This window comes from Rhincodon typus, chromosome 1 (assembly GCF_021869965.1).
Source record: "Rhincodon typus isolate 14 chromosome 1, sRhiTyp1.1, whole genome shotgun sequence".
Classification (NCBI taxonomy): domain Eukaryota; kingdom Metazoa; phylum Chordata; class Chondrichthyes; order Orectolobiformes; family Rhincodontidae; genus Rhincodon; species Rhincodon typus.
The window spans coordinates 75,215,130-75,239,478 of NC_063332.1; the positions used below are offsets into that span (position 1 = coordinate 75,215,130).

Consider the following 24,349-nt stretch of genomic DNA (forward strand, 5'->3'; position numbering starts at 1 on the left):
CCCTATTGCTTGGTTCTCATCAGTACATTTGTAGTTAAAAAAATGAAATCAAATTATTGTTTATGCCTTGGGTGAAATAGCTAAATGTGAAAATAAATCTCTTGCATTTTGTAAATTTTCAGGAAGTTACTACTAATTGAGTTTAGCACGTATCTCCATCACTCAGCCATGTTCTAAACAATAATTAACGTGTTGCAGTGATTTGGTGCACACAACAGAAAGCCTTCGCAATGCCAAGCTGTCATCTGGAAAAACGGAAAAAGAGACCAAGAACTTGGACTCTGTGCTTGAACCATATAGAGCCGAAAATGCCCGTCTTGTCCAAGAGAATAACAAGCTCCATCAGGAATTACTGAGGTTAAAGGAAGAGTCAGATCAACATGCCAAAGGTATTAATGAGATATGTGTGCAGTTTATAGCAAGTTCTTGAAGTAGTGACATAATAATATTAATGTTTCATTTGCAAACAAATGAGACTAATTTTGTCTTCATGTATTTTTAAATATGCTTTGCACAACTTGCATTTGAATTACACCCATGACAAAGCAAATGTCAAAGGCGCCATTAATAGATTTCAGCAATTCAAGAAGGCAGTTCACTGCCACCTTCTCAAGGGCAACAAGGGTTGGGCAATAAATGCTGGCCTGAGCCAGGAATGCCCACAAACCATGAATGAATGAAGCAAAGGCTAATTAGATAAAACTGGATACCAAACCAAAGGAGCCGTTGTATTTTTTATCGGGGAGTGTGACCAAAGCATCGCCAGTGAGGTGGATTTTAAGAGCACTCTTCTCAATGTCAACAAACTGTGTTTATTGAGCATTTTTATTGTAATTAAGTATCTCATGGTGTTTCACTGAGTGTTATGAAGCAAAAGCTGCGTCAAGCTGCATAATATTAGAGTAGATGACCAAAAGCTTTATCAAAGAGGTAGGTTTTTAAGAAGTGTCAGAAAGGAGGAATGCGGAGTAGAGAGGTGGAACGATGTGGAAGGGAATTCTAGAGTTGAGGCCTAGGTAGTAGCATGGCTATCAATGGAGGAGCAATTAGATGATCATATGGTCAGAATTGTAAGAGTGCAGATATCACAGAGATTTGTGGTGCCAAAGGAGGTTACAGAAATGAAGACAGGTGAAATTATGGAGGATTATGAAAACAAGATGAGAATTTTGAAACTGGAACGTTGCTGAACCAGATCAGTGAGGACAGCGAACAAAACCAAAGTTGCTGGAAAAGCCCAGCAGGTCTGGCAGCATCTGTGAAGGAAAAAACAGAGTTAATGCTTCAGGTCCGGTGACCCTTCCTCAAAATTGATGGTGGCTGGGAAAACGTCAGTTTATATGCAGAAAATAGGGAGATTGGTGGGACATGGAGTAAATGATAGGATTGAGCCCAAAGAGAGAGAAAGACAGTTGGACAGACAAAGGAATTGCTAATGATCAGGCTGTGAGGGTGAATAGTTGTTAATGGGGACTGTTAGTGACTAACAACAGGGGGTGTGTAATGGCAGGCTATGTGGTAACAAGGCCTGGTGTGTGGAGTAGTGGGCTGGGACATGGGAGAGTTTAGGCCCTAAAATTATTGAACTCAATATTGAGTCCGGAGGGCTGTAGGGTCCCCAAGCAGAAAATAAGGTGTTGTTCCTCCAGTTTGCATTGGGCCTCGCTGGAACACTGCAGCAAGCCAGAGAAGAGATGTTGGCCAGGGAGCAGGGTGGTGCATTAAAGTGGCAGGCAACAGGTAGTTCAGGGTCTTTTTTGCAAGCAGAACATAGATGTTCTGTGAAGCGGTCGCCAAGTCTACGCTTCTTTTCCCCAATGTAAAGGAGACTGCATTGTGAGCAGCGATTGCAATAGACTAGATTCTGGGAAGTGCAGGTGAAGTGTTGCTTCACCTGGAAGGTATGTTTGGGCCCTTGGATACTGGGGAGGGAGGAGGTAAATGGGCAGGTGTTGCACCTTCGCCGGTTACAGGGAACGGTGCCATCGGGCTGTGGGGAGGTGTTGGGAGTTAAAGAAGTGTGGACCAGGGTGTCCCAGAGGGAACAGTCCCTGCGGAAGGCTAACAAGAGAGGGGAATATATGTCTGGTGGTGGCATCTCACTGGAGGTGGCGGAAATGGCATCTGATGATCTTCTGGATGTAGATGCTGGTGGGATGGTATGTAAGGATAAGGGGAACCCTATCGCTGTTGCAGGAGGGAAGAGAAGGGATGAGAGCGGAAGTACGGGAGATGGGTCGGACCTCATTGAGGGCCCTGTCGACAACGGAGCTGGGGAATCCTCGGTTGAGGAAGAAGGTGGACATTTCGGAAGCTCCCTTGTCGAAGTTGGCCTCATCTGAACATATGCGAAGGAGACGGAAGAAGTGAGAGAATAGGATGGAGTCTTTACAGGAAGTGGGATGTGAGGATGTATAGTCCAGGTAGCTGTGGGAGTCAGTGAGTTTGTAATGGATATTAGTGACCAGTCTATCCCCAGGAATGGAAATAGAAGTGTCAAGGAAGGGAAGGGAGGAGTCAGAGATAGAACAGGTGAAAATGAGGGCAGGGTGGAAATTGAAGGTGAAATTGATGAAGTTTTCCAATTCCAGATGAGAGAGGGAAGCAGCACCGATGATATCATTGATGTATTGGAGAAAGAGTTTGGCAAAACATCGTGGACTGAAGGGCCTGTACTGTGCTGTACTGTTCTATGTTCTAAGAGTTGTGGGTGGGGGCCAGAATAGGACTGGAACAAGGAATAACTAGGGCCCATGCGGGTACCCATGGCCACACTTCTTACCTGTAGGAAATGAGAGGAGTCAAAAGAGAAGTTGTTGAGGGTGAGGACAAGCTCGGCCAAGCGGAGGAGGGTGGTGGTGGGTGGGGATAGTTCAGGTCTTTGCTCCAGGAAGAAGCGGAGAGCCCTAAGATCCTCCTAGTGGGAAATGGATGTGTAAAGGGATTGTACATCCATGGTAAAGAGGAGGTGGCTGGATCTGGCAAACTGGAAGTTTTGAAACCGGTGTAAGGCATCAGAGGAATCATGGATGTACATGGGTAGGACTTAGACCAGGGGAGAGAAGACTGAGTCAATGTAGAAAGAGATGAGTTCTGTGGGGCAGGAGCAGGCTGAAACAGTAGGTCTGCCCGGACAGTCCTGTTTGTGGATTTTTGGCAGGAGGTAGAAACGAGCTGTGCGGGGTTGGGGGACTATCAGCTTGGAAGCGGATGGGTGGAGATCACCGGATGAAATGAGATCAGTTACGGTAGTGGATACAATGGCCTGATGTGCCATGGTGGGGTCATGTTCCAGGGGAAGGTAGGAGGAGGTATCCGAGAGTTGGCGCTCAGCCTCTGCATGGTAGAGGTCAGTACGCCACACTAAGATAGCACCACCCTTATCGACAGGCTTATTGACAAGGTCAGAGTTAGATCTGAGTGCACGGAGTTGCAGTCAGCTCGGAGGGAGATAGGTTGGATTTGGTAAGGGGGGGCAAAGAAATTGAGGCGGCTAATGTCACATCGATAGATCTCAATGAACAGATCGAGTGCAGGTAAAAGGCCAGAGGGAGGGCGAGTGTTGGAGTTGGGCAAAGGGATCTTTGGGATGGGAAGAGGACTCTTGTCCAAAGAAATGGGCATGGAGGTAAAGACAGCGGAAGAAGAGTTCGACATCATGTCGTGCCCGAAATTCATTAAGGTGGGTATGGCGGTTTAGGGTGAGCAAGACTTGCTACAAATAAGGATTTAAGATGCTGAGGGGAGAATGTGGGAGTCGGCCAGGAATGTATTGCAGTAGTTGACTCTAGAAGAATTTTCAAAAGTTAGTTAGAGTAGACTGTTTGCAGGTAAAGGGCTGACTGACAAGTGGGATGCTTTTAAAAGTGAGATAACAAGAGTTCAGAGGCCTTATGTCTCTGTTCGAGTGAAAGGTAAGGCTGGGAAGATTAGGGAACAATGGATGAATAACGATATTGAGATTCTAGTCAAGAATAAAAAAGAATTGTTTATTAGATATCAACAACTGGGATCATATGAATTTCTTGAAGAGTATAAAGAGTGTAGGGGTATTCTTAAGAGGGAAATCAGGAAGGCAAAGAGGGCTTATGAAATAGCCTTGGCACACTAGGTTAAGAATAAGCCAAATAGATTCTGCAACTACGTTAAGAGCAAAGGAGCAACTAGGGAGAGAGTAGGGCCCTTAAAGATCAAGAAAGTCATCTTTGTGTAAAATGTCAGGAGATGGGAGAGATATTAAATCTGTTTTTACAGTGGAGAAAGAAATGGAAGCTAGAGAACTCATAGAAACAAATATTGATTTTTTGAAAACCAGCCTAATTAGGGACACTCAGCATGGCTTTGTGCAGGGCGGGTCATGTCTTGCAGACTTGATTGAATTTTTCGAGGAGGTGACGAAGGTGATCAATGAGGGTAGAACAATGGATGTTGCCGACATGGATTTTAGTAAGGCTTTCAACAAAGTCCCTCAAGGCAGGCTTATCCAGAAGATTAAGGTGAATGAGATCCATGGTGACTTGGCTGCTTGCATTCAGAATTGGCTTGTCCAAAGAAGGCAGGGGTGGGTGTTTTTCTAGCTGGAAGTCCGTGACACAAAGATCGATGGAGTTGTTGGTAGTGTAGAGGTTGTCAAAGGATACAGCGGGATATAGATCAGATGTAGATATGGGCAGAGAAATGGCAGATGGAATTTAATCCAGGTAAGTGTGAGGTGCTGCACTTTAGGAGATCAAATGTTAAGGAAAAGTATACAGTTCATGGCAGGACGCTGAACAGCATTGATATACAGAGGGATCTTAGGGTTCAAGTCCATATCTCCCTGAAAGTGGCCACATAAGTAGATAGGGTGGGAAAGAAGGCGTATGGCATGCTTCCCTTTATTGGTCAGGAAATTCAATACAAGAGTCAGGTTGTCATGTTGCAGCTTTGTAAGACTTTGGTTAGGCCACATTTAGAGTATTGCATTCACTTCTGGTTGCCACATTACTGGAAGGATGAGGCTTTGGAGAGGGTGCAGATGAGGTTTACCAGGATGCTGCCTGGATTAGAGGGAATGAGCTATAAGGAGAGGTGAGAAAAACTTGTGTTGTTTTCTCTGGAGCAGCAGAGGCTGAGGGGCAACGTGATAAAAGTCTATAAATTATGAGATGCTTAGATAGGGTTAATGGTCAGAATCCTTTTTCCAGAGTTGAAATGTCAAATACTAGGGGCCATACATTTAAGGTGAGAGGAGGAAAGTTCAAAGGAGATGCGAGGGACAGATTCTTACGCAGAGAGGTGGGAATGCACTGCCAGGGGTGGTTGTGGAGGCAGATACAATAGGCGTGTTTAAGAGACTTTTAGATAAGCAGGTGAATATGCAAGGAATGGAGGGATATGGACCAAGGGCACAGAGAAGGAATTAGTTTAATTTGACGTCATGTTCGACACAACATCGTGGGACGAAGGGCCCCTTCCTGTGCTGTACTGTTCTATGCTCTATGGACAAAAGAAGTGAATTCCAGTGTTGAGATGAGAATGATAGCCCTTGACGTCATGGCTACATTCGACCCAGTGTGGCATCAAGGAGCCATAGCAAAATTGAAATCAATGGGTGTCAGGGGCAAACTCTCCACTGATTGATGCATTCAAAGGTGGCTGTGTTTGTTGGAGGTCAGTCATCTCAGCTCCAGTACATTTCTTCACTAGTTCCTCAGGGTAGTGGCCTAGATCCAACCATCCTCAGCTGCTTCATCAATGACCTACCCTCCACCGTAATGTTCAGTGATGATTGCAAAATGTTCAGGACCTTTTGCGTCTCCTTAGTTACTGACCCAGTCCATGTTCAAATGCAACAAGATCTGACAATATCCAGACTTGGGATGACAAATGACAAGTAACAATCATACCGCACAAATGCCAGGCAATGACCATCTCCAAAGAGAGACAATCTAATCACTGCCCCATGATATCCAATGGTGTTACCATCACAGAATCCCCAACTATCAACATCCTTGGGGTTACTATTCACCAGATACTGAACTGGACTCGCTAGTGGCTGCAAGAGAAGGTCAGATGCTAGGAATACTTTGATGAGTAACTCATCTCGTGACTCCCCAAAGTCTGTCCATCATTTACAAGGCACAAATGATGAGTGTGATGGCATACTCCCCACTTGCCTGGGTGGGTGCAGCTCCAACAACATTCAATAGGTTTGACACCACTTGATTGGCACCACATCCACAAACATCCACTCCCTCTACCACTGACGCTCAGTAGCAACAGTGTGCACTATCTACAAGATGCATGGTGGAAATTCACCAAAGAATATCAGACAGCACCTCAAAAATCTACAACCACTTCCATCTAGAAGGAGAAGAGCAGCAGATATATGGGAACACCATCACCTGAAAGTTCCCCTTCAAGCAATTCACCATTCTGACTTGGAAAAATATCACCATTCACTGTCGGTGAGCCAAAAATCCTGGAATTCTCTCACTAACGGCATAATGGGTCAACCTACAGCACGTGGACTGCAGCAGTTCAAGAAGTCATTTCACCACCATCTTCTCAAGGACAACTAGGGGCAGGCAATAAATGCTGGTCAACCAGCAATGCCCATGTCCAAACATGAGTAAAAAAATGTTACACCACAGTTGCGATGGGTGGCCTGGTGGCTCAGTGGTTAGCATTGCTGCCTCATAGCACCAGCAACTCGGGTTCGATTCCACCCTCAGGCGACTGTGTGGAGTTTGCACATTCTCCCCTTGTCTGCGTGGGTTTCCTCCGAGTGCTGCGGTTTCCTCCCACAGATGTGCAGGTTAGGTGGATTGGCCAGTGTTCAGGGATGTGTAGATTAGGTGGGTTACAGGGGGATGGGTCTGGGTGGGATGCTCTGAGGTTCAGTGTGGACTTGTTGGGCCGAAGGGCTTGTTTCCACACTGTAGGGATTCTATGATGATCTTCTATGATGAGTTCAGTTTGGATATCAAAGAACAGTAATGATTGGAAGGGTTAAATGGTCTATTGCTTTTCCTGTATAATTGCAATGCATTGAGAAAGTGATTATCAAGGTCAAAGAAACTTTATACACTGCATTTTCTCTTATTCTGTCAGTTTAGTGCTCTTTTCATTACCTAGCCATACAAATTAGATGTTTAAAACCCCAGGTATATGTAGACATAAGATGATGACCAACCCTTCTAGACCACTGCCCATCCTTCGGAGAACATTTTTAATGTGGAATCTTTTGCTGCTTCCGGTCTAGGTGCAGTACGAGATATTCATCTGTTTTATTTTATTTGGCTGAGGCCAGAATAGGGATTGTTAACCTGGCTTGGTGTGCAACTTCAGATAGCCATCCTGTTCTCACTCCTTTCTCAAATTTTGGTTAACAATTTGTCATACTAAAAACAAAGTGTTGTTTTCAGAATAATTGGTTAATTGTTACAAATTGTTGGGCCATGTCTGCATTGGGTTCTTTCTAATATTGTGACCAACATTACTGGCTATTGTGTTACAAAGTGTGATTTGATTACAATTATTTTTAGATTTAAAACATACCATAAGAAAGTTGGAACATGACACTGCAGATTTGAAGTTTTTAAATAACCAGTATGTGCATAAAGTACGATCCCTAGAAAAGGAAAGTAAAGCAAAGACTGATAAGATCCAGCAACTACAAGAGAAAAACCTGCAAGCTGTTGTGCAAACTCCAGGTAAGAATACTACTTTTCAGTTTTGTTTATTTTCTTCGAAGGAAACATGAATGTAATTATGTTGAAGTAATTTGCTTAATACAGTTATGCTTTTTGGCAATTGTAGAATGTACCAAAAGTATATTGAATTAAAATTACGGCTAGAAACACAGTGAAATACAATTTAAAATCTGTTATAGGCTCTGTTATATGGCTATCATTGTAACAGTACAAGATCTTGTATTTAGAGAAATTAAAGTAAAAGTATTCTTTCATCTAAAATGTTAAATAGATATGGGACTGATTAAATATCAATGCGTACACTGAACGGACCTACCATTTTGAATCCTGCCCTCCACTGTGTGATGTCTGTTATCAGTCCAGGACCAGTTTCTTTCATTTTAGTAGCAGTCAGTATCCTAATGCCGTGCCAGAAACAATTCAGAGCCAGCTGTGTTGAGGTGTATTCTGTAGCATGTGCACGGGGTCGTTTTTCTAAGAATGAAAATCACTAGTGTTAACCACCATTTAAAAATTTTAATAGTTTTGGCATATTGAAATGTTTTGTGTTTCCATGTGCACAGAAATTGAATATGGAGAAAGTACAAAGAAAACGCAAAAAATAGTAATTTAAATTACTATTTGAAAATGTTTCCAGGAATTTAATTAAATTCCATTGTGCAGTTATTTTTTAAAGAGCATTTTACATGTGAAGAATTTTCCTGTTTCACTTTCAAATAACGTAAAATCTTGATGAGTCAAATGGCAGGACTTTCACCCATAAGTTTGTGTTAAAGGAGTTTTGAAATAGCTGAGGAGGCCTGAATCTTTCCAATTTGTCAAACATGCTCTAGGTCAAAATACCATATTAAATGAAAACATACTAAAACAACAAATACATGAAAAATGTCTTTATTTGGAATGAATGCACATCTGAGGTAGAAGTGATCTGTATAAGAAGGATGGATTGCACCTGAATTGGAAGGGGACTAATATACTGGTGGGAAGATTTATGCTAATACAGGGAGGAGTGAAACCCAGAGATACTATGAGGAAGGAGAGCAGTCTGAGACTGATACAGTTGGGGAAAGGAGTAAGTCAAACAGTCAAGGCAGGCAGGAACAAAGCCTAGAATGAGATTGGGCTGATAAACTGCATTTATTTCAATGCAAGAGGCCTAACAGATAAGGCAGATGAACTCAGGGCATGGTTGGGAACATGGGACTGAAATATCATAGCAGTTACAGAGATGTGGCTCAGGGAAGGACAGGACTGGCAGCTTAATATTCCACAGTATAGATGTTACTGGAAGGATAGAAAGGGGAGCAAGAGAGCAGGGGAGTGATGTTTCTGATTAAGGATAACATTACGGCTGTAATTAGGGAGGATATTCCTGGGAATACGTCCAGGGAAGTTATTTGCATGGAACTGAGAAATAAAGGGATGAACATCTTATTGGGATTGTACTATGGACCCGCCAAAGAGTCAGCAGGAAATTGAGAAACAAATTTGTAAGGAGATCTCAATGATTTAAAGTAGTGATGGAAAAGGATAGACCAGATCTAAAAGTTAAAGTTCTAAATGGGAGGAAGGCCATTTTTGATGGTATTAAGCAAGAACTTCCAAAAGTTGATTGGTAGGAGATGTTTGCAGGTAAGGGGACAGCTGGAATATGGGAGCTTTCAAAAATGAGATAACGACAGTCTAGAGACAGTATGTTCTTGTTAGGATGAAGGGCAAGGCTCGTAGGTGTAGGGCATGCTGGATGACTAGTGAAATTGAGGTTTTGGTCAAGAATAAGAAGGAAGCAAATGTCAGGTATTGACAGCAGGGATCGAGTGAATCCCTAGAAGAGTACAAAGGTAGTAGGAGTAAACTTAAGAGGGAAATCAGGAGGGCAAAAAGGGGACATGAGCTAGCTTTGGCAAATAGGGTTAAAGAGAATCCAGAGGGATTGTACAAATACATTAAGAACGAGAGCGTAACTAAGGAGAGAATAGGGCCCCTACAAGATCAGCAAAGCCACCTATGTGTGGAGCCATAGAAAATGGGAGAGATACTAAACAAGTATTTTGCATCATTGTTTACTGTGGAGAAGCATATGGAAGATATAGAACGTGGGGAAATAAATAGCAACATCTGAAAAATGTCCATATTACAGAGGAGGAGGTGCTATATCTCTTAAATTGCATAAAGGTGGATAAATCCCCAGGACCTGATCAGGTGTACCCTAGAACTCTGTGGGAAGCAAGGGCCCCTTGCTGAGATGTTTGTATCATTAATAGGCACAGGTGAGGTACCAGAAGACTGGAGGTTGTTTAATATTGTGCCACTATTTAACAAAGGTGGTAAGGAAAAGCCAGGGAGCTGTAGACTGGTGAGCCTGACATCTATGTCAGGCAAGTTGTTGGGGGGAATCCTGAGGGACAGGATTTACATGCATTTAGAAAGACAATGACTGATTAGGGATAGTCAACATGGCTTTGTGCATGGGAAGTTGTGTCTCACTAACTAGATTGAGTTTTTTGAAGAAATAGTGAAGAGGATTGATGAGGGTAGAGCAGTGGACGTGATCTATATGGACTTCAGTAAGGCGTTCAACAAGGTTCCTCATGGTAGACTGGTTACCAAGGTTAGATCACGTGGAATACAGGTAGAACTAGCTATTTGGATCCAGAACTGGCTCGAAGGTAGAAGACAGAGGGTGGTGGTGGAGGGTTGCTTAACAGACTGGAGACCTGTGACCAGCAGTGTGCCACCAGGATCAGTGCTGGGTCCACTGCTTTTGTCATTTATATAAATGATTTGGATGTGAACATCTGGGGTTATGATTAGTAAATTTGCAGTTGACACTAAAATTGGAGGTGTAGTGGAGAGCAAAGATATCTACCTCCGAGTACAACGGGATCTTGATCAGATGGGCTAATGGGCCGATGAGTGGCAGATGAAGTTTAATTTAGATGAATGAAGTGATGCATTTTGGAAACGCAGTTCAGGGCAGGACTTATATACTTAATGGTAAGGTCCTGGGGAGTGTTGCTGAACAAAGAAACTTTGGAGTGCATTTTCATAGTTTCTTGAAAGTGGAGTTGCAGGTCGAAAGGATAATAACGAAGGTGTTTGGTATCTTGTCCTTCATTGGTCAGTGCATTGAGTTTAGGAGTTGGGAGGTCATGTTGCGGCTGTTTGGCCACTTTTGGAGTATTGCGCACTATTCTGATCTCCCTGCTAGAGGAAAGGATGTTGTGAAACTTGAAAAGGTTCAGAAAAAATTTACAAGGCTGTTGCCAGGGTTGCAGGATTTGAGCTATAGAAAGAGGCTAAATAGGCTGGGGCTATTTTCCCTGGAGCATCGTAAGCTGAGGGCTGGCCTTAATAGAAGTTTATAAAATCATGAGGGGCATGGATAAGGTAAACAGGCAAGGTATTTTCCCCGGGGTGGGGGAGTCCAAAACTAGAGGACATAGGTTTAAGGTGAGAGGGGAAAGATATAGAAGAGAACCAAGGAGCAACTGTTTCACACAGAGGGTGGTCTGTGTATGGAATGAGCTGCCAGAAGAAGAGGCTGGTATGATTACAACATTTAAAAAGCATCTGGTCGTGTATGTGAAAAGGAAGGGTTTAGAGGGATGTGGATCAAATGTTGGCAAATGGAACTAGATGTACACAGGATATCCGGTCGGCATGGACGAGTTGGACCGAGGGGACTGTTTCCATGCTGTATACCTCTATGACTCTATGACAGACGTCATAAATTAAACAACATTATAAAACATCGGGAATTTGATTTGGAAAATCTCTGTATCTTTTTATGCTTCAAATAATGTCTTTAGATCAGTGTGATGCAGTCTCCCATGCCATCGATGCAGTCAAACATGTCTTTGGTTCTGTGTTGCAAAATCCAGAGCATCTCTACAGTCTTGCAGCTTTATTTCGGGAAATGGGTAGATCGGTGAGCATTCATTGAACTCTATTTTAGCATCATTGGGCTCCCAGGTTGAAAATGTATTGCATCTGTGATTGCCTTATCTGTCGGTTCTATTGTGCAGCTTATGATGTTGTACATATAAATGTTAGTTTTTTTAATTGACTTTGCTAGGATTTTCATACTAGCTTTCACAGACTACTGCAATGAGCCTTGTGATTAGATTGGCCTCACCCAGCTCCTCCTCATTCTATCCATCTTGAACAGTCATTTGAACCCTACATGGCGGACATAGTTGGCAATTGTGCTTTCCATCACAATTTTGACAAGTTCCTTGTCACAAATTTAGTCTTTAGATCATTTGAGCTGTACTTTTGCTTCTTATGATGGCCTTCAAAATCTGAGAGATTAGCTGCTGTAGGTAGTGGGTTTTCAGGTTGCATGGGTAGTTGTTTGTAATGATAATTTTCATTTTCTTCAGCTGATACACTTTATCAGCTTTCCTGAGTCATGCTTGAAAAATGCTAGAGATTCTTGTACTGGTCCAGCCATCCTTTGGTGCAAGTGAACTCATTGTGGTCCAGCCTCTTTGCCAAGGCAAAGCATCTTTCCTACAGGATTGGAGTGGAGCTGAGAATGTTCTTGAATCATGTTAGCAGAGCAGAATTGATGGTGAGATAGCCAGTTGTTCTCATCATCATTTTTGTTGGAAGGACTGCCTGCCTGTTAAACTGTTCCAAGATGTCACCTTGTGCTTAAGAATTATTAACAAATGCATGATGGGGTTTGCCATTCTTTAATGATGTATGCTATTTGCTTTGTGCTGTGATTTTTCATTTGCTGTATTAATTTCACTTTACCTCCAATCACTCATAGTTCTAACTTTCTTCCAGTTTAGCCTAACCTGCAAGGTATGAATGCCCTTTCACACAGAGGGCATGGTGTTGAATGATGACCTGCTGTAATCTCATGCTCTAATATGACCGAACGCCAACCAAGTTGGTTGGTGAGGTCAGATGGTAAGCATATATGAGTTTGGTAGATCCAGAGCTAGCAGCCCTAAACTTCACCTTACGATGGGCATCTTTCTACGTGATTTCTAACCTGCTGACTTGAATGGCTGGCAGTTTCATCAAAACTGGGGTCCAGGTTATCCAAATTTAACTCATCATGATTTCACTGTGTATGGATCAGAAAGACAAACAAAATATGTGGTTGCAATAACACCATCACAATCACACCAATGTCATGTTAGTGATCAGCAAATAATATTGCATCACAGAAGGTTAGGTCACAAAATGACATCATAGAACAAATAGACCTGTGTTACCCAGTTACCAAGAATTTTGTATACACCTGCATGGAGGAAGATTACTGATACTGGAGTCGGAATGTTGTCAAAATGTAGAGATGTGAAGAGTAATCAGTTTTGGATTAGTTTATTTTATTTAAACAACAGGGTTATTTCAAAGCTGCACCTTAAATTAAAGGAATAGGATCTGACAAATCAATCATAGTGCAGTGTCCAACATGGAACGTATGTATAGCACAATATGATAAATGGCTATTGAAAATAAAACTCAAAGATTTCCGATTTATTGCAAAACAAAACTCCATTTTTCTTATGCAGGTGGTAGAAAGCGCACTATCCCATTTCGTCGACAGCGAATGCAAATTGATCAGCCAGTTCCTCCATCTGGAATTGCATCAGCACCACAAATTCATACAGAAGATCCTTATTTCATGGACCTCTTGAGTGTGGCTGATAATAGGTATTTATAATTCATAACTGAACAGATCAGCTGAATTTATATGGAAGATACAGCTTTATTATTATGGAATAAAATAGGAAGTTAGAAGGAAGGTTTAAACTGGAGCCTATGGTTGTCCAAGACAATTTTTTGGATCAAAACTTAAATAATAGTTATTAGACAAAAATGGATAAGCATATTTCCAAATGCAAAAGTAAGGATTCTAAGCATACATGGGCTCAGTTCAGCAGAACAGCCCAGTAGAGTGGACTCTTCAGAAATGACTTGCTGGCAAACGCTCCACAGGATTTTGGATGGTGGAGCAAGTAAAACTATGTGGATAAAAACCAAAACAACCGCGGATGCTGTATATCAGGAACAAAAACAGAGTTGCTGGAAAAGCTCAGCAGGTCTGGCAGCATCTGTGAAGAAGTTCTGAGGAAGCGTCACCGGACCCGAAACGTTAACTCTGATTTTATCTTCACAGATGCTGCCAGACCTGCTGAGCTTTTCCAGCAACTTCTGTTTCTCTTTAAAACTATGTGGGTATAGGTTGTTGACAATACTGTGGCTTTAAGAGGTATGTTTTGTCGTGGTGTTTTTACAGTGAGACTGGGGGACAGGCACTGAGCAGTCTGTGAGAAGATAAACAACTTGTGAAGCCTTGGGTGTTTTGTTTTAAATTTGGAATAAGGGAAGCGGCCTGAATGGATGTGGTCAAGCTCCCACCCACAGATTTTTTAGTTTTAGCATTCAGCAGGAGCTGCTGGGGTTGTGAAAAGCTGCCACATCTCTCTCTATGTTAAAGCTGAAAGCTGGAGTTCTCCGTCTCTCAGAACTGTCTTTCCACGTTCTTTCGCCCCAAATTGAAGAACTGCATGCAAGACAATTCTGTTTTCTGAATTTGCCTTTTGTCAAGGATGTGTTTATGGGATATTACTATATTGTACCAGTTTAGTAGTAAAATAATCTATTATTCTTGAAATAACTGCATAGGGGCCAGTATCCCGTCACCAAGCCACCCTTTATGTGCACAGCACATGGGCTCTGACCAGGCGGCTCAAAGCCAGTCCCTAGATCAAGGAGACCTTCTGAATCTCCTGTTTATATCTGACTCCCTGATTGGTCCAGGTTAACAACCCCAATCAATAGTCAATGAGATCCATCTGGCCATGATTCCGATTACTACAATTCTGTTAAGTCTTCCAGTAGAATTGTATATTCAGGAAACCAAAACCATAAATGACTTTCAGTTCATGAAGTCACGAACTATGTCAAGCCAGTGGATTTGATCAGCTTAAAATATATGAAATAGAATTATAGAATCACTTCTGTGTGGAAGCAGACCATGTGGCCCATCGAGTCCACACTGACCCTCTGAAGAGCATCCCACCTGGACTCACCCTCTAACCCTATCCCTGTAAACCTGCATTTACCATGGCTAATCCCTGAACACTATGGGCAATTTAGCATGGCCAATCCAACAAACCTGCACATCTTTGGACTGTGAGAAGAAACCAGAGGAATCACAGGAAACCAGCACAGATTCAGGGAGAATGTACAGATTCCACACATACAGCCGCCTGAGGTTGGAATCAAACCCGGATTCCTGGCGCTCTGAGGCAGTAGTGCTAACCACCGAGGATTTAGAATTTAAACAGTTTGACTTTATGGCTTAATATTTTAATGATTCTGTAATAGTCGTCGTCAAAGTCCCAGAGGACAACATAGCTGCTCTTTCATTTGAGAGAGACGACTGAAGGTGAGTTTGACCTGAGGGTTACTACGCCTCAGGTGAGGGGTGTGGTTGAGAAGGCAGAACCTTCATGATGATCTCAGGCAGTGTGGGAACTGATTTCACACTGTTAGCATCACAAACCAGCCAGCTGAGCTAACCGACTCCCATTTCTGTAATACTGTACCTGCAGATTATCCTTTAGAATCTGTACTGATTTGAATTGCTTTAGAACATTGTCTTCTACCTGCTAGAGGCTAAATAGCCCTTCATAATTAATTCAGCATTACAGATACTTGTACACATTTAAAAATTAAGACCAATTTCCTGTTGTGTAAGATGTTAAATTAATCAATTCTACTTCTTCGGACACGTATAATTTTAGATGACAGTAGAGTTAAATTATTCCAAGTTCCTCTTTATTTTGTTTTATTTTAACTGTAGTGTTTGAATAAATTGTGTTTTGCTTAACATTGAGTAGTTTGGCTAATCAAATTGCATCTGGAACAAAACCTCACATTTACCTTTAAATAAAGCAAAAAATTAGAGTCTAGGCTACCTTCTTAATATATTTGGAGGGAGTCTGGAATGGTCCGTAACAAATTGGGGCTCTTGTTGAGATCAAAATCTCTAATTCCAGGTTGGGTGTAGGATTATTGGATTCAAAGGCAGCAAGTGGTAAGTGTTGGTGTCTTTTATTTCGGTTGTTGAATTTCGTGTGCCGTATGTAATAATGGCTTTTTTAGTCACTAAGAGTTTTGTGGAGGGTAGAAGAAGTCACTTTGGGAGTTTGAGAGAAAGTGAGCAAGGTAAAGCTTTCCAAATTGGCAAACAAGCTGGAGTTGGAGTTGCCTGTGTCTGTGAGAAGAAGGGAATTAGATGTGGCAATCATGCAGCGTTTATAATTGCCAGGAATGCCATCAGAATCTTTAGAAATGGCTAAAATTCAATTGAAAATGAAGCAGTTTGAACATGAAAAGGAAATGAAACAGTTTGAATTACAATTGAAAGCAGAGGAAGAACGGAAAGAGAGAATAGCTCTGAAAGAGGAAAAAGAAAAGGAAAGAATATCTCTAACAGAAGAAAGCAAGAAAGACAGAGAAGAAAAGACAATTCTGAGAGATAAAGGCTCCAGTTTTCAGCTGCAGCAGAGAGAGAGATATATGGCAGCTTTTCATAACCCCAGCAGCTTCTGCTGAATGCTAAAACTAAAAATTCTGGTTCTGTGGCTGGGAGCTTGACCACACCCATTCAGGCTGCTTCTATTTTTTTCAACTTAAAAAAAATCTAAGGCTTCACAAGTTGTTTATCTTTTCAGACTGCTCTGCATCTGTTCCCCAGTCTCTCTCTAAAAGAAACCAGGATAAATCGCACCTGTTAAAGCCACAGTATCGTCACAAGGTGGAGAAAATTTTCTACAAATTGCCAAAAACAATATGAATTAATGGATAAAAACTACAAGAACTGCAGATGCTGTAAATCAGGAACGAAAACAAAGTTGCTGGAAAAGCTCAGCAGGTCTGGCAGCATATGTGAAGGAGAAAACATAGTTAACATTTCAGGTCTGGTGACCCTTCCTCAGAACAGTTCTAAGGAACGGTCACCGGACCCGAAACGTTCACTCTGTTCTTCTCTTCACAGATGCTGCCAGACCTCCTGAGCTTTTCCAGCAACTTTATTTTTGTTCATGAATTAATGGATGCTTTCAGAAAGGTAAGTAATTTCTAAGTTACATTATTATGGTTTAGGTGTTTCTATGCTGGTAGATTTTCTCTGATTCAGCAGGGGTGATCTTTAGGACTCCAAATAATGAGGAATAATACTACAGAAAGATCACTGAGATGTGTAAGAACTATAGAATGATGATCTTGAGGGACTTAAGTTAGCTAATATTGATTGAAATCATCGAAATGATAAATGGGAGGAATTTCTGAACTGTGTACATATGAACTTTGGTGATCAGTATGTTCTCAGTCCAACAGAAAGAAGGCATTGTTTGATTGGGACTAGAGATTCAAGTGTCTGTGTTGTAACATTCGAGTAAGATTGATCATTGTATCATATGGTTGAGATCAATAATAGAGAAGAGCAACATAAGAACATAAGAAATAAGGGCAGGAGTAGAGCATCCAGCCCCTCAATCCTGCCCCATTATTCAACAAGATAATGGCTGATCTGCCCCAGGCCTAAACTCCTCTCTTATACCAATTGACCATAGTCCTGGTATCAACTCCCTGATATTCCAAAGATCTTCCTACCTCTTCTTTAAATACTTCCAGTGAAATAGTCTCCACAGTTCTCTTGGGTAGCAAATTTCAGATATTCATTACCTTCTGGGAGAAGAAATTCCAGTTTTAAATAGATGATCTTTTATTCTGTAACTGTGTCCCCTAGTTCACAATTCCCCACTAGTGGAACCATCTTCACAACTTCTACCCTGTCAAACCATTCAGAATTTTGTATGTTTCCATAAGCTCATATCTGTTGAGTTGTTCTTGATAAATCTATCCTTCCAACTCACGAATCAACCTAGTGAATCTCCAATATTAATAAATACTTTCTTAAATACAAGACCAAAACCCCCCAGGTGCAGCCTCATCAACACCTGTACAGTTATAACAAGACTTTCCTGTTTTTGAACTCCAACTCCCTAGCAATTAAGTCCAAAATTGGGGAGTGGGGATCTTCACTGATGATTGCACAATGTGCAGCACTATTCATGGCTCCTCAGATACAGAAGCAGTCCATGTTCAAATGTAACAGGACCTGAACAATATTCAGGCTTGGGCTGACAAATAGCAAACGCATAAGAAACAATCTAACCACCACCCCTTGGCATTCAGTGGTGTTCCCATCACTGAATCCTCCACTATCAACATCCTTGGGGTTATCATTGACCAGAAACTGAACTAAACATGTAAACGCAGTGGCTACAAGAGCAGGTCAGAAGCTAGGAACACTTCAGCAAGTAACTCACCTCCTTACTCCCAAAGTCTGTCCATCATCTACAAGGCATCACTCAGGTGTGTGACAGAATACTCCCCACTTACCTGGATGTATGCAGCTCCAACAACACTTAATAAACTTGAAATCAACCAGGACAAAGCAGCTCACTTGATTTGGATCACATCCACAAGCATTCACTCCCTCGACTGATGCTCAGTACCATCTACAAGATGCATTGCAGAAATTCACCAAAGAGCCTTAGACAGCACCTTCCAAACCCACGACCACTTCCATCTAGAAGGACAAGAGCAGCAGATACATCCAATCCATTTCCATCCTGACTTGGAAATATATCACCGTTCCTTCACTGTCAATGGGTCAAAATCCTGGAATTCTTTCCCTGAGGGCATTGTGGGTCAACCTACTGCTTGTGAACTTTCAAGAAAGCTGCTCATCACCCATTTCTCAAAGGCAAGTAGGGACGAGCAATAGATGCTGTCCAGCCAGTGATGCCTGCATCCCATGAATGAATAAAAAAAAACTGCCTTTGACTCTTCCTACCAAAATGTATGAACTCATACTTTTCTAGTTTCCGTCGCTTCATAAGTCTTAGTTTCTGATTGGATACCATTCCTAATCGCTTTTGTTGACTACAGGTGAAGTCCTCATCAAGTTCTTTTTTTTGGATGGCATGTTTTTTCACTGAGCATTATGAAATATCTTCTTAAATGTCTGCCACTGATCACCCAATACTCTCCCCTTCAACTATTTTCCCAATTCTTCCTTCATGCCTGTGGAATTTCCCTTATTAAAGTTGAGAACATTGGATTGAGACCCAAGTTGCACTCCCTCAAACTAAATTTGAAATTCTCCTATGTTTTGATTGCTACACATCTAGGGGATCCCTAATTATGAGCTCTCTTGTTAATCCTCCCTCATTTGCACGTTGCTGGATCTAAAATAACCTGTTCCTAGGTAGGTTCTGTAACATACTGCCTAAGAAGCAATTCCCGATCCACTCTAGAAATTGGTCTTCCCTGTCACCCAATTGCCCATCTGATATATGCAGGTTAAAATCACCCATGACAACTGTCAAGCCTTTCTTACAGTGCTCCATTATTTCCCAATTTATACTTTGTTCTACAGTAATGCAATTCTTCAGGGGCCTATAGACAATTCCCACCTGTGATTTTTAATTCTTGCCATTCCTTATTTCCACACAATCTGATGCCACATCATGACCTGTTGCACCTATTATCTGTTACACTGATAACTTCCTTTATTGATCAAAGCTACCCCACTTTCTTTTCTCTTTTGCCTATTCTTCTGGAACACAAATACCCTTGAGTATTGAGTTCCCAATCTTGATTATCCTATAACCACATCTCCATAATAGCTATCAAGTCATATTATTTTGTTTATATTTGTTCCATCAACCAATCTGTCTTGTTACAAATGCTGCATGAATTCAGATAAAGAGCCTTAAACTTTGAAGTTTTAATCATTATTAACTTCAGTTTCTAATTTTTGATGAACTCTATATTTCCTATCTCTTTCTGTCACATTTTGATTATTGCTTACCTCTTCACTACTCTGCACTTCATCTCTCTTTTGAATTTTTATACTTCGCTTCAATTTAATCCAATGATCTCTATCTGACAGTCTTCAACTTTTAAATTTCACCCCACATCCCATTAGTAAACATCTGTTTGTACTAGATACAAGCAAGGGCAAGGGACACTGATAGTTTTATTTTGTGTAACTGTGCTCCAGAATGAATCATTCAAGTGTTAAGCTTTTTGAAGATACTTACCAGCATCTGTCCAATTGCAAAACTGGCTGGCACTGTCAAAAAAAAGACAGATAGAATCTGACCAATTACTGCTGGACTAACTCACAGGTAGTTCTCCTATAATGTGATAGTTGCGTACTTGCATGACCTTGCGCTATAGAAAATCATACTATAGAAAATTGCATCATAGGGAAATCGCTATACCTGTACAGCAGAAAGTTCACATTATCCAAATAGCATCCACTGTTCATCAATCACGTTACAGCCAATTCGCATTAACGAAACACAGGTTGTAGCGGAACTACCTGTACTTCAATTCATCAGTAATATAGTGAAAACAATTAGCGATAGTGTAGTAGACAGCTGTTTGGTGAAGGAAGAAAAGGGAGATGGCCTGTCTTCCATATTGATTTATTCACAATGTTCAATATAGCATAAGTGCACACTACTCAGTCATAGATCCATAGAAATCTACGGCACAGAAAAAGGTCCTTCAGGCCGTCAAGTCTGTGCTAGAAAAAAAAAAACAGCACCTATCTATTCCAATCCCATTTTCCACCACCTGATTTTAAGCCTTGTATGCCTTAGCATTACAGTGCACATTGAAATACTTAAATGTTATGAGGGTTTCTGCCTCCACCACCTTTTCAAGCAGTGAATCCCAGATGCCCACCACTTTGAGGTGAAAAAAAATTGCCTCACATCCTGTCTGAACCTCCTGGCCCTTACGTTAAATCTATGTCCCCTGGTCATTGATCCTTCCACCATGGGGAAATGTGTATTCCTGTCTACCCTATCTATGCCTCCCCATAATTTTATATATCTCAGTTATGCTACCCCTCAGTCTCCTCTGCTTCAAGGAAAACCTTAATCTGCCCAATCTGTCTTCATAATGAAAACACTCCCCGGACAACATTCTGGTAAATCTCCTCTGCACCCTCTCCACTGCAATCACATCCCTCCTTTAAGGTGGATGCTCGAACTGAAGACAATACTGTAACCAATGTTGTGTTCAGTTTCAGCATTATCTCCCTGTTCTTAAACGCCATACCTCAGCTAATAAAGGCAAATATCCCATATGGCTTCTTAACTGTTTTATCTACCTGCACCGCTATCTTAAGGAGTCAGCGGACATGCGTACGAAGGTCCCTCTGATCCTCTGTGCTTTTACAAGGTCCAACCCTTTATCATGTATTCCTTTGTCTGGTTTGTCCTGCTCAAATGCATCACTTCACACTTATCCAGATTGAATTCCATTTGCCAATAATCAGCCTATCTATTCGTCTGTATTCTAAGGCTATTCTCCTCACTATTTACCACCCCACCAATTTTTGTATCATCCATGACCAGTGATAAGAACATAAGAACTAGGAGCACGAGTAGGCCATCCGGCCCCTTGAGCCTGCCCCGCCATTTAATAAGATCATGGCTGATCTTTTTGAGACTCAGCTCCACTTACCCACCCGCACACCATAACCCTTAATTCCTTTACTTTCCTACATTCAAGTTTAAATCATCTTTATAAACCACAAGTAGCAAAGCCTCCAACACTGATCCCTGCAGGACCCCACTGGACACAGACTTCCAGACACAAAAACACCCCTCGTCTATCACCCTCTGTTTCTACTATTTCTTTCTGTAGATTAGCCTTCTCCCAGTTGGAAACTGGCTCTTATAATTATTTATAATCAATTATTTGGACATGTTATGGCACACCTTGAGGGCAGGAGGGACTTAAACTAGGCCTTCTGGCCCAAAGGCAGAAACTGCACCATATGATCCTCATACCCCAATAACATTGCCAATCAGAGGATGCACATATACACACTCGTATACACAGCATTTGCAACATTAGCAATCAGCAGTATTATTAAGCATCAGATGCTCACCAATAACCCACTCATGGCTCCAGACTACGTCGTAACCTTGTTCCAAATTTAAACACAACCGAAGTCTAGGGGTGAGGTGAAAGTGACAACCTGTAATACCTTACCAAATTTGGTGCGGAGGAGTAAATGCAGGTTCAGTTACAACATTTAAAAAGACATTTGAACAGGTACATGAATAAGAAAGGTTTAGAGGGACATGGGTCAAAAGCAGGCAAATGGGACTAGTTTAGTTTGAGAAAACTGATAGGCATTGATGAGTTGGATTGAAAGGTCTGTTTCTGTGCTGTATGACTCTATGATTCTAAAAGTTAATTTTTTAAATATTATGCATAATGCTTTTTCTATATATTTTTGACATAAAAATTTCAATATATAAATATACAAGCATGTATTTTAATGTTAATAAAAAAAGCTGCCAAGACACCCATTTGCTCACGTTTCAATAGTTTAGTTAGATTTGGTTGTATAGCAATGTTACTCTAATTCATTGTTTCAGACATTAACTTCAGAACAATCTTCACAATGTGGTTAAGCCATTCAACCCCACAATACTATTCCATTCAAGGAGATCCAATCAGATCAATTCCCTGCATCTATCTGCATGCCTTTAATTCATAATGTCTTGTACCCTTACCTGATACCATTTTCACCAGTAAAAATAGAAAATGCTGGAGAAACACAGCTAGCCTGCCAGCATCTGTGGAGAAACAAGTACGACCAACTTTTCAAGTCCAGAGCCTTTTCTTCGGAATGGAGAAGAGCTAGAAAATTATTGTTTTCATGTTGTTGACAACAGGTGTTTCAATAACAATTTTATCTACCCTAGTGAGGGAGAATTTCACATTTCAACAAACTTTTCAATAAAAGCTTTACTAACTTACCCAGCATCAATTGTAGGATAAAAGAACAGCAGATGCTGGAGATCTAAAACAAAAATAGAAATTGCATGTGAAACTCAGCAGGCCTGGCAGCATCTGTGGGAAGAAAACAGAGGTAACGTTTCGCATTTGGAGTTTGATGTTGAGTCCTAGAGGCTGCAAGGTCCCCAATATTGTTCTTCGAGCTTGCGCTGAGGCTTACTGGAACATTGCAGCAGGCATGCCACAGAAATGTTGGTGTGGGAACACAGTGGTGTGTTGAAGTGGCAGACAACTGGAAGCTTTGGGCCATTTTTGCAAACTGAGTGACGGTGTTCTGCAAAGCAGTCACCCAGTCTGCGTTTTGTTTCCCCAGTGTAGAGGAGACCTCACTGTGAATAGCGAATACAGTAACAGTATCAAATTGAATCAAGTACAGGTAAATCACTGCTTCACGTTGGAGGTGTGTCTGGGGCCTTGGACAGTGAAGAGCGAGGCGGTAAATAGGCAAGTATTACACCTTATGCGATTGAGTGTGAAGTGGGGGTATGAGGAGGTGTTGGGAAGGAGTGCACCAGTTTTCACTTACCTGCCACATCAACACACCACCATGTCCCCATGCCAATATTTCTGTTGCAGGCCCGCTGCAATATTCCAACAAGCCTCAGCACAAAGAACAATATCTCATTTTCTGCTTGGGAGCCTAGCAGCCTGTAGGAGTCAACATAAAGTTCAATAAATGATACCATCCTTCCGTGTTTTTTATCCACCCCACACTCGGTCCTGTTATAACATGGGTTGGTTTTAACATAGTCACCCATTCTCTCCTACTCTTAGCTCTTACTATCACTTATTCAGCTTTTCTTCTGCCCTGTCCTGTTGTCCATAATCATATCTCTCCCGCTCTCTCTCTGGGCTCCATCTCCCCTATCTGCTGAGCTCTTCACCCGCCTCCCAACTTAATCTTCTGCATGAATACTGCCTTCTCCTAGCTGTTTATAGTTCTGATGAACAGTCACCAGGCTCGAAACGTTAACTCTGCTTTCTTCCCACAGTTGCTGCCAGATGTGCTGAGTTTCACCAGCAATCAATTGTAAGGTTATGTTCCTTTGTTCTGGAAGCCCTGTTTTCATTGCTGATTTACTTCTAATAAATTTGTTCTTTCTACTGTAAATTCCTGTCCATTTGAGAGATCAGTATTCTTTATTGTAACTTAACTAATCACTTTTTGTGATAATTCTTCCAGAATACTGGATCTGCAAGCTACAGTTGATGAGCTGAAATGTGAATTGGAAAAATCAGATCGTGGGATGAGAAAATTCCAGAGGCAGGTGAGATGGTTAAATCTGGAAACAAACTTTTGACTTTTTTTCTGTAAAGATTAATGGGGACATTTTGATAATGGCAAGTATGCATCTAAATATCATTCAATCAAACTGATTATTTACTAAAGGTCTCCTTCTCAAATGTTAGTCACAAATACTTTAGGCACGTATTTTATGTAAAACTATGTAAAACGGCTTGAAGCTAAGTCTAAAGGCAAAATATGTTAAATTATCCTCCAATTAGAAGTGGCCAAAGTGCTCCACCTGCTAGACCCAGCACTCGAGCCTCATTTTTCAGCAACCAAAGCCGAGCCACTATGTTTACTGTGCAGACAGTGGACACATTGGGTACTTTTTTTTGAACTTCTGCAGTTTGAAAATGGGAAAAGAACTGTTGCAACATTAGTGGACATCACTTCAGGGGGAAACTTCTTACCGCTAATCAGAGAGTAG

General features: G+C 41.5%; 1 protein-coding gene across 1 annotated transcript in view; it reads left to right on the forward strand.

Moving 5' to 3' along the window:
• Positions 1–24,349, forward strand: part of LOC125483495 (centrosomal protein of 135 kDa-like) — a 38,289-nt gene extending 13,940 nt beyond the window's left edge. Inside the window, exons 3-7 of the mRNA XM_048598957.1 lie at positions 199–389; positions 7,530–7,697; positions 13,232–13,373; positions 23,818–23,902; positions 24,269–24,349. Coding sequence (XP_048454914.1) covers positions 199–389; positions 7,530–7,697; positions 13,232–13,373; positions 23,818–23,902; positions 24,269–24,349 — 667 coding nt within the window. The remainder of the gene's footprint in view (positions 1–198; positions 390–7,529; positions 7,698–13,231; positions 13,374–23,817; positions 23,903–24,268) is intronic.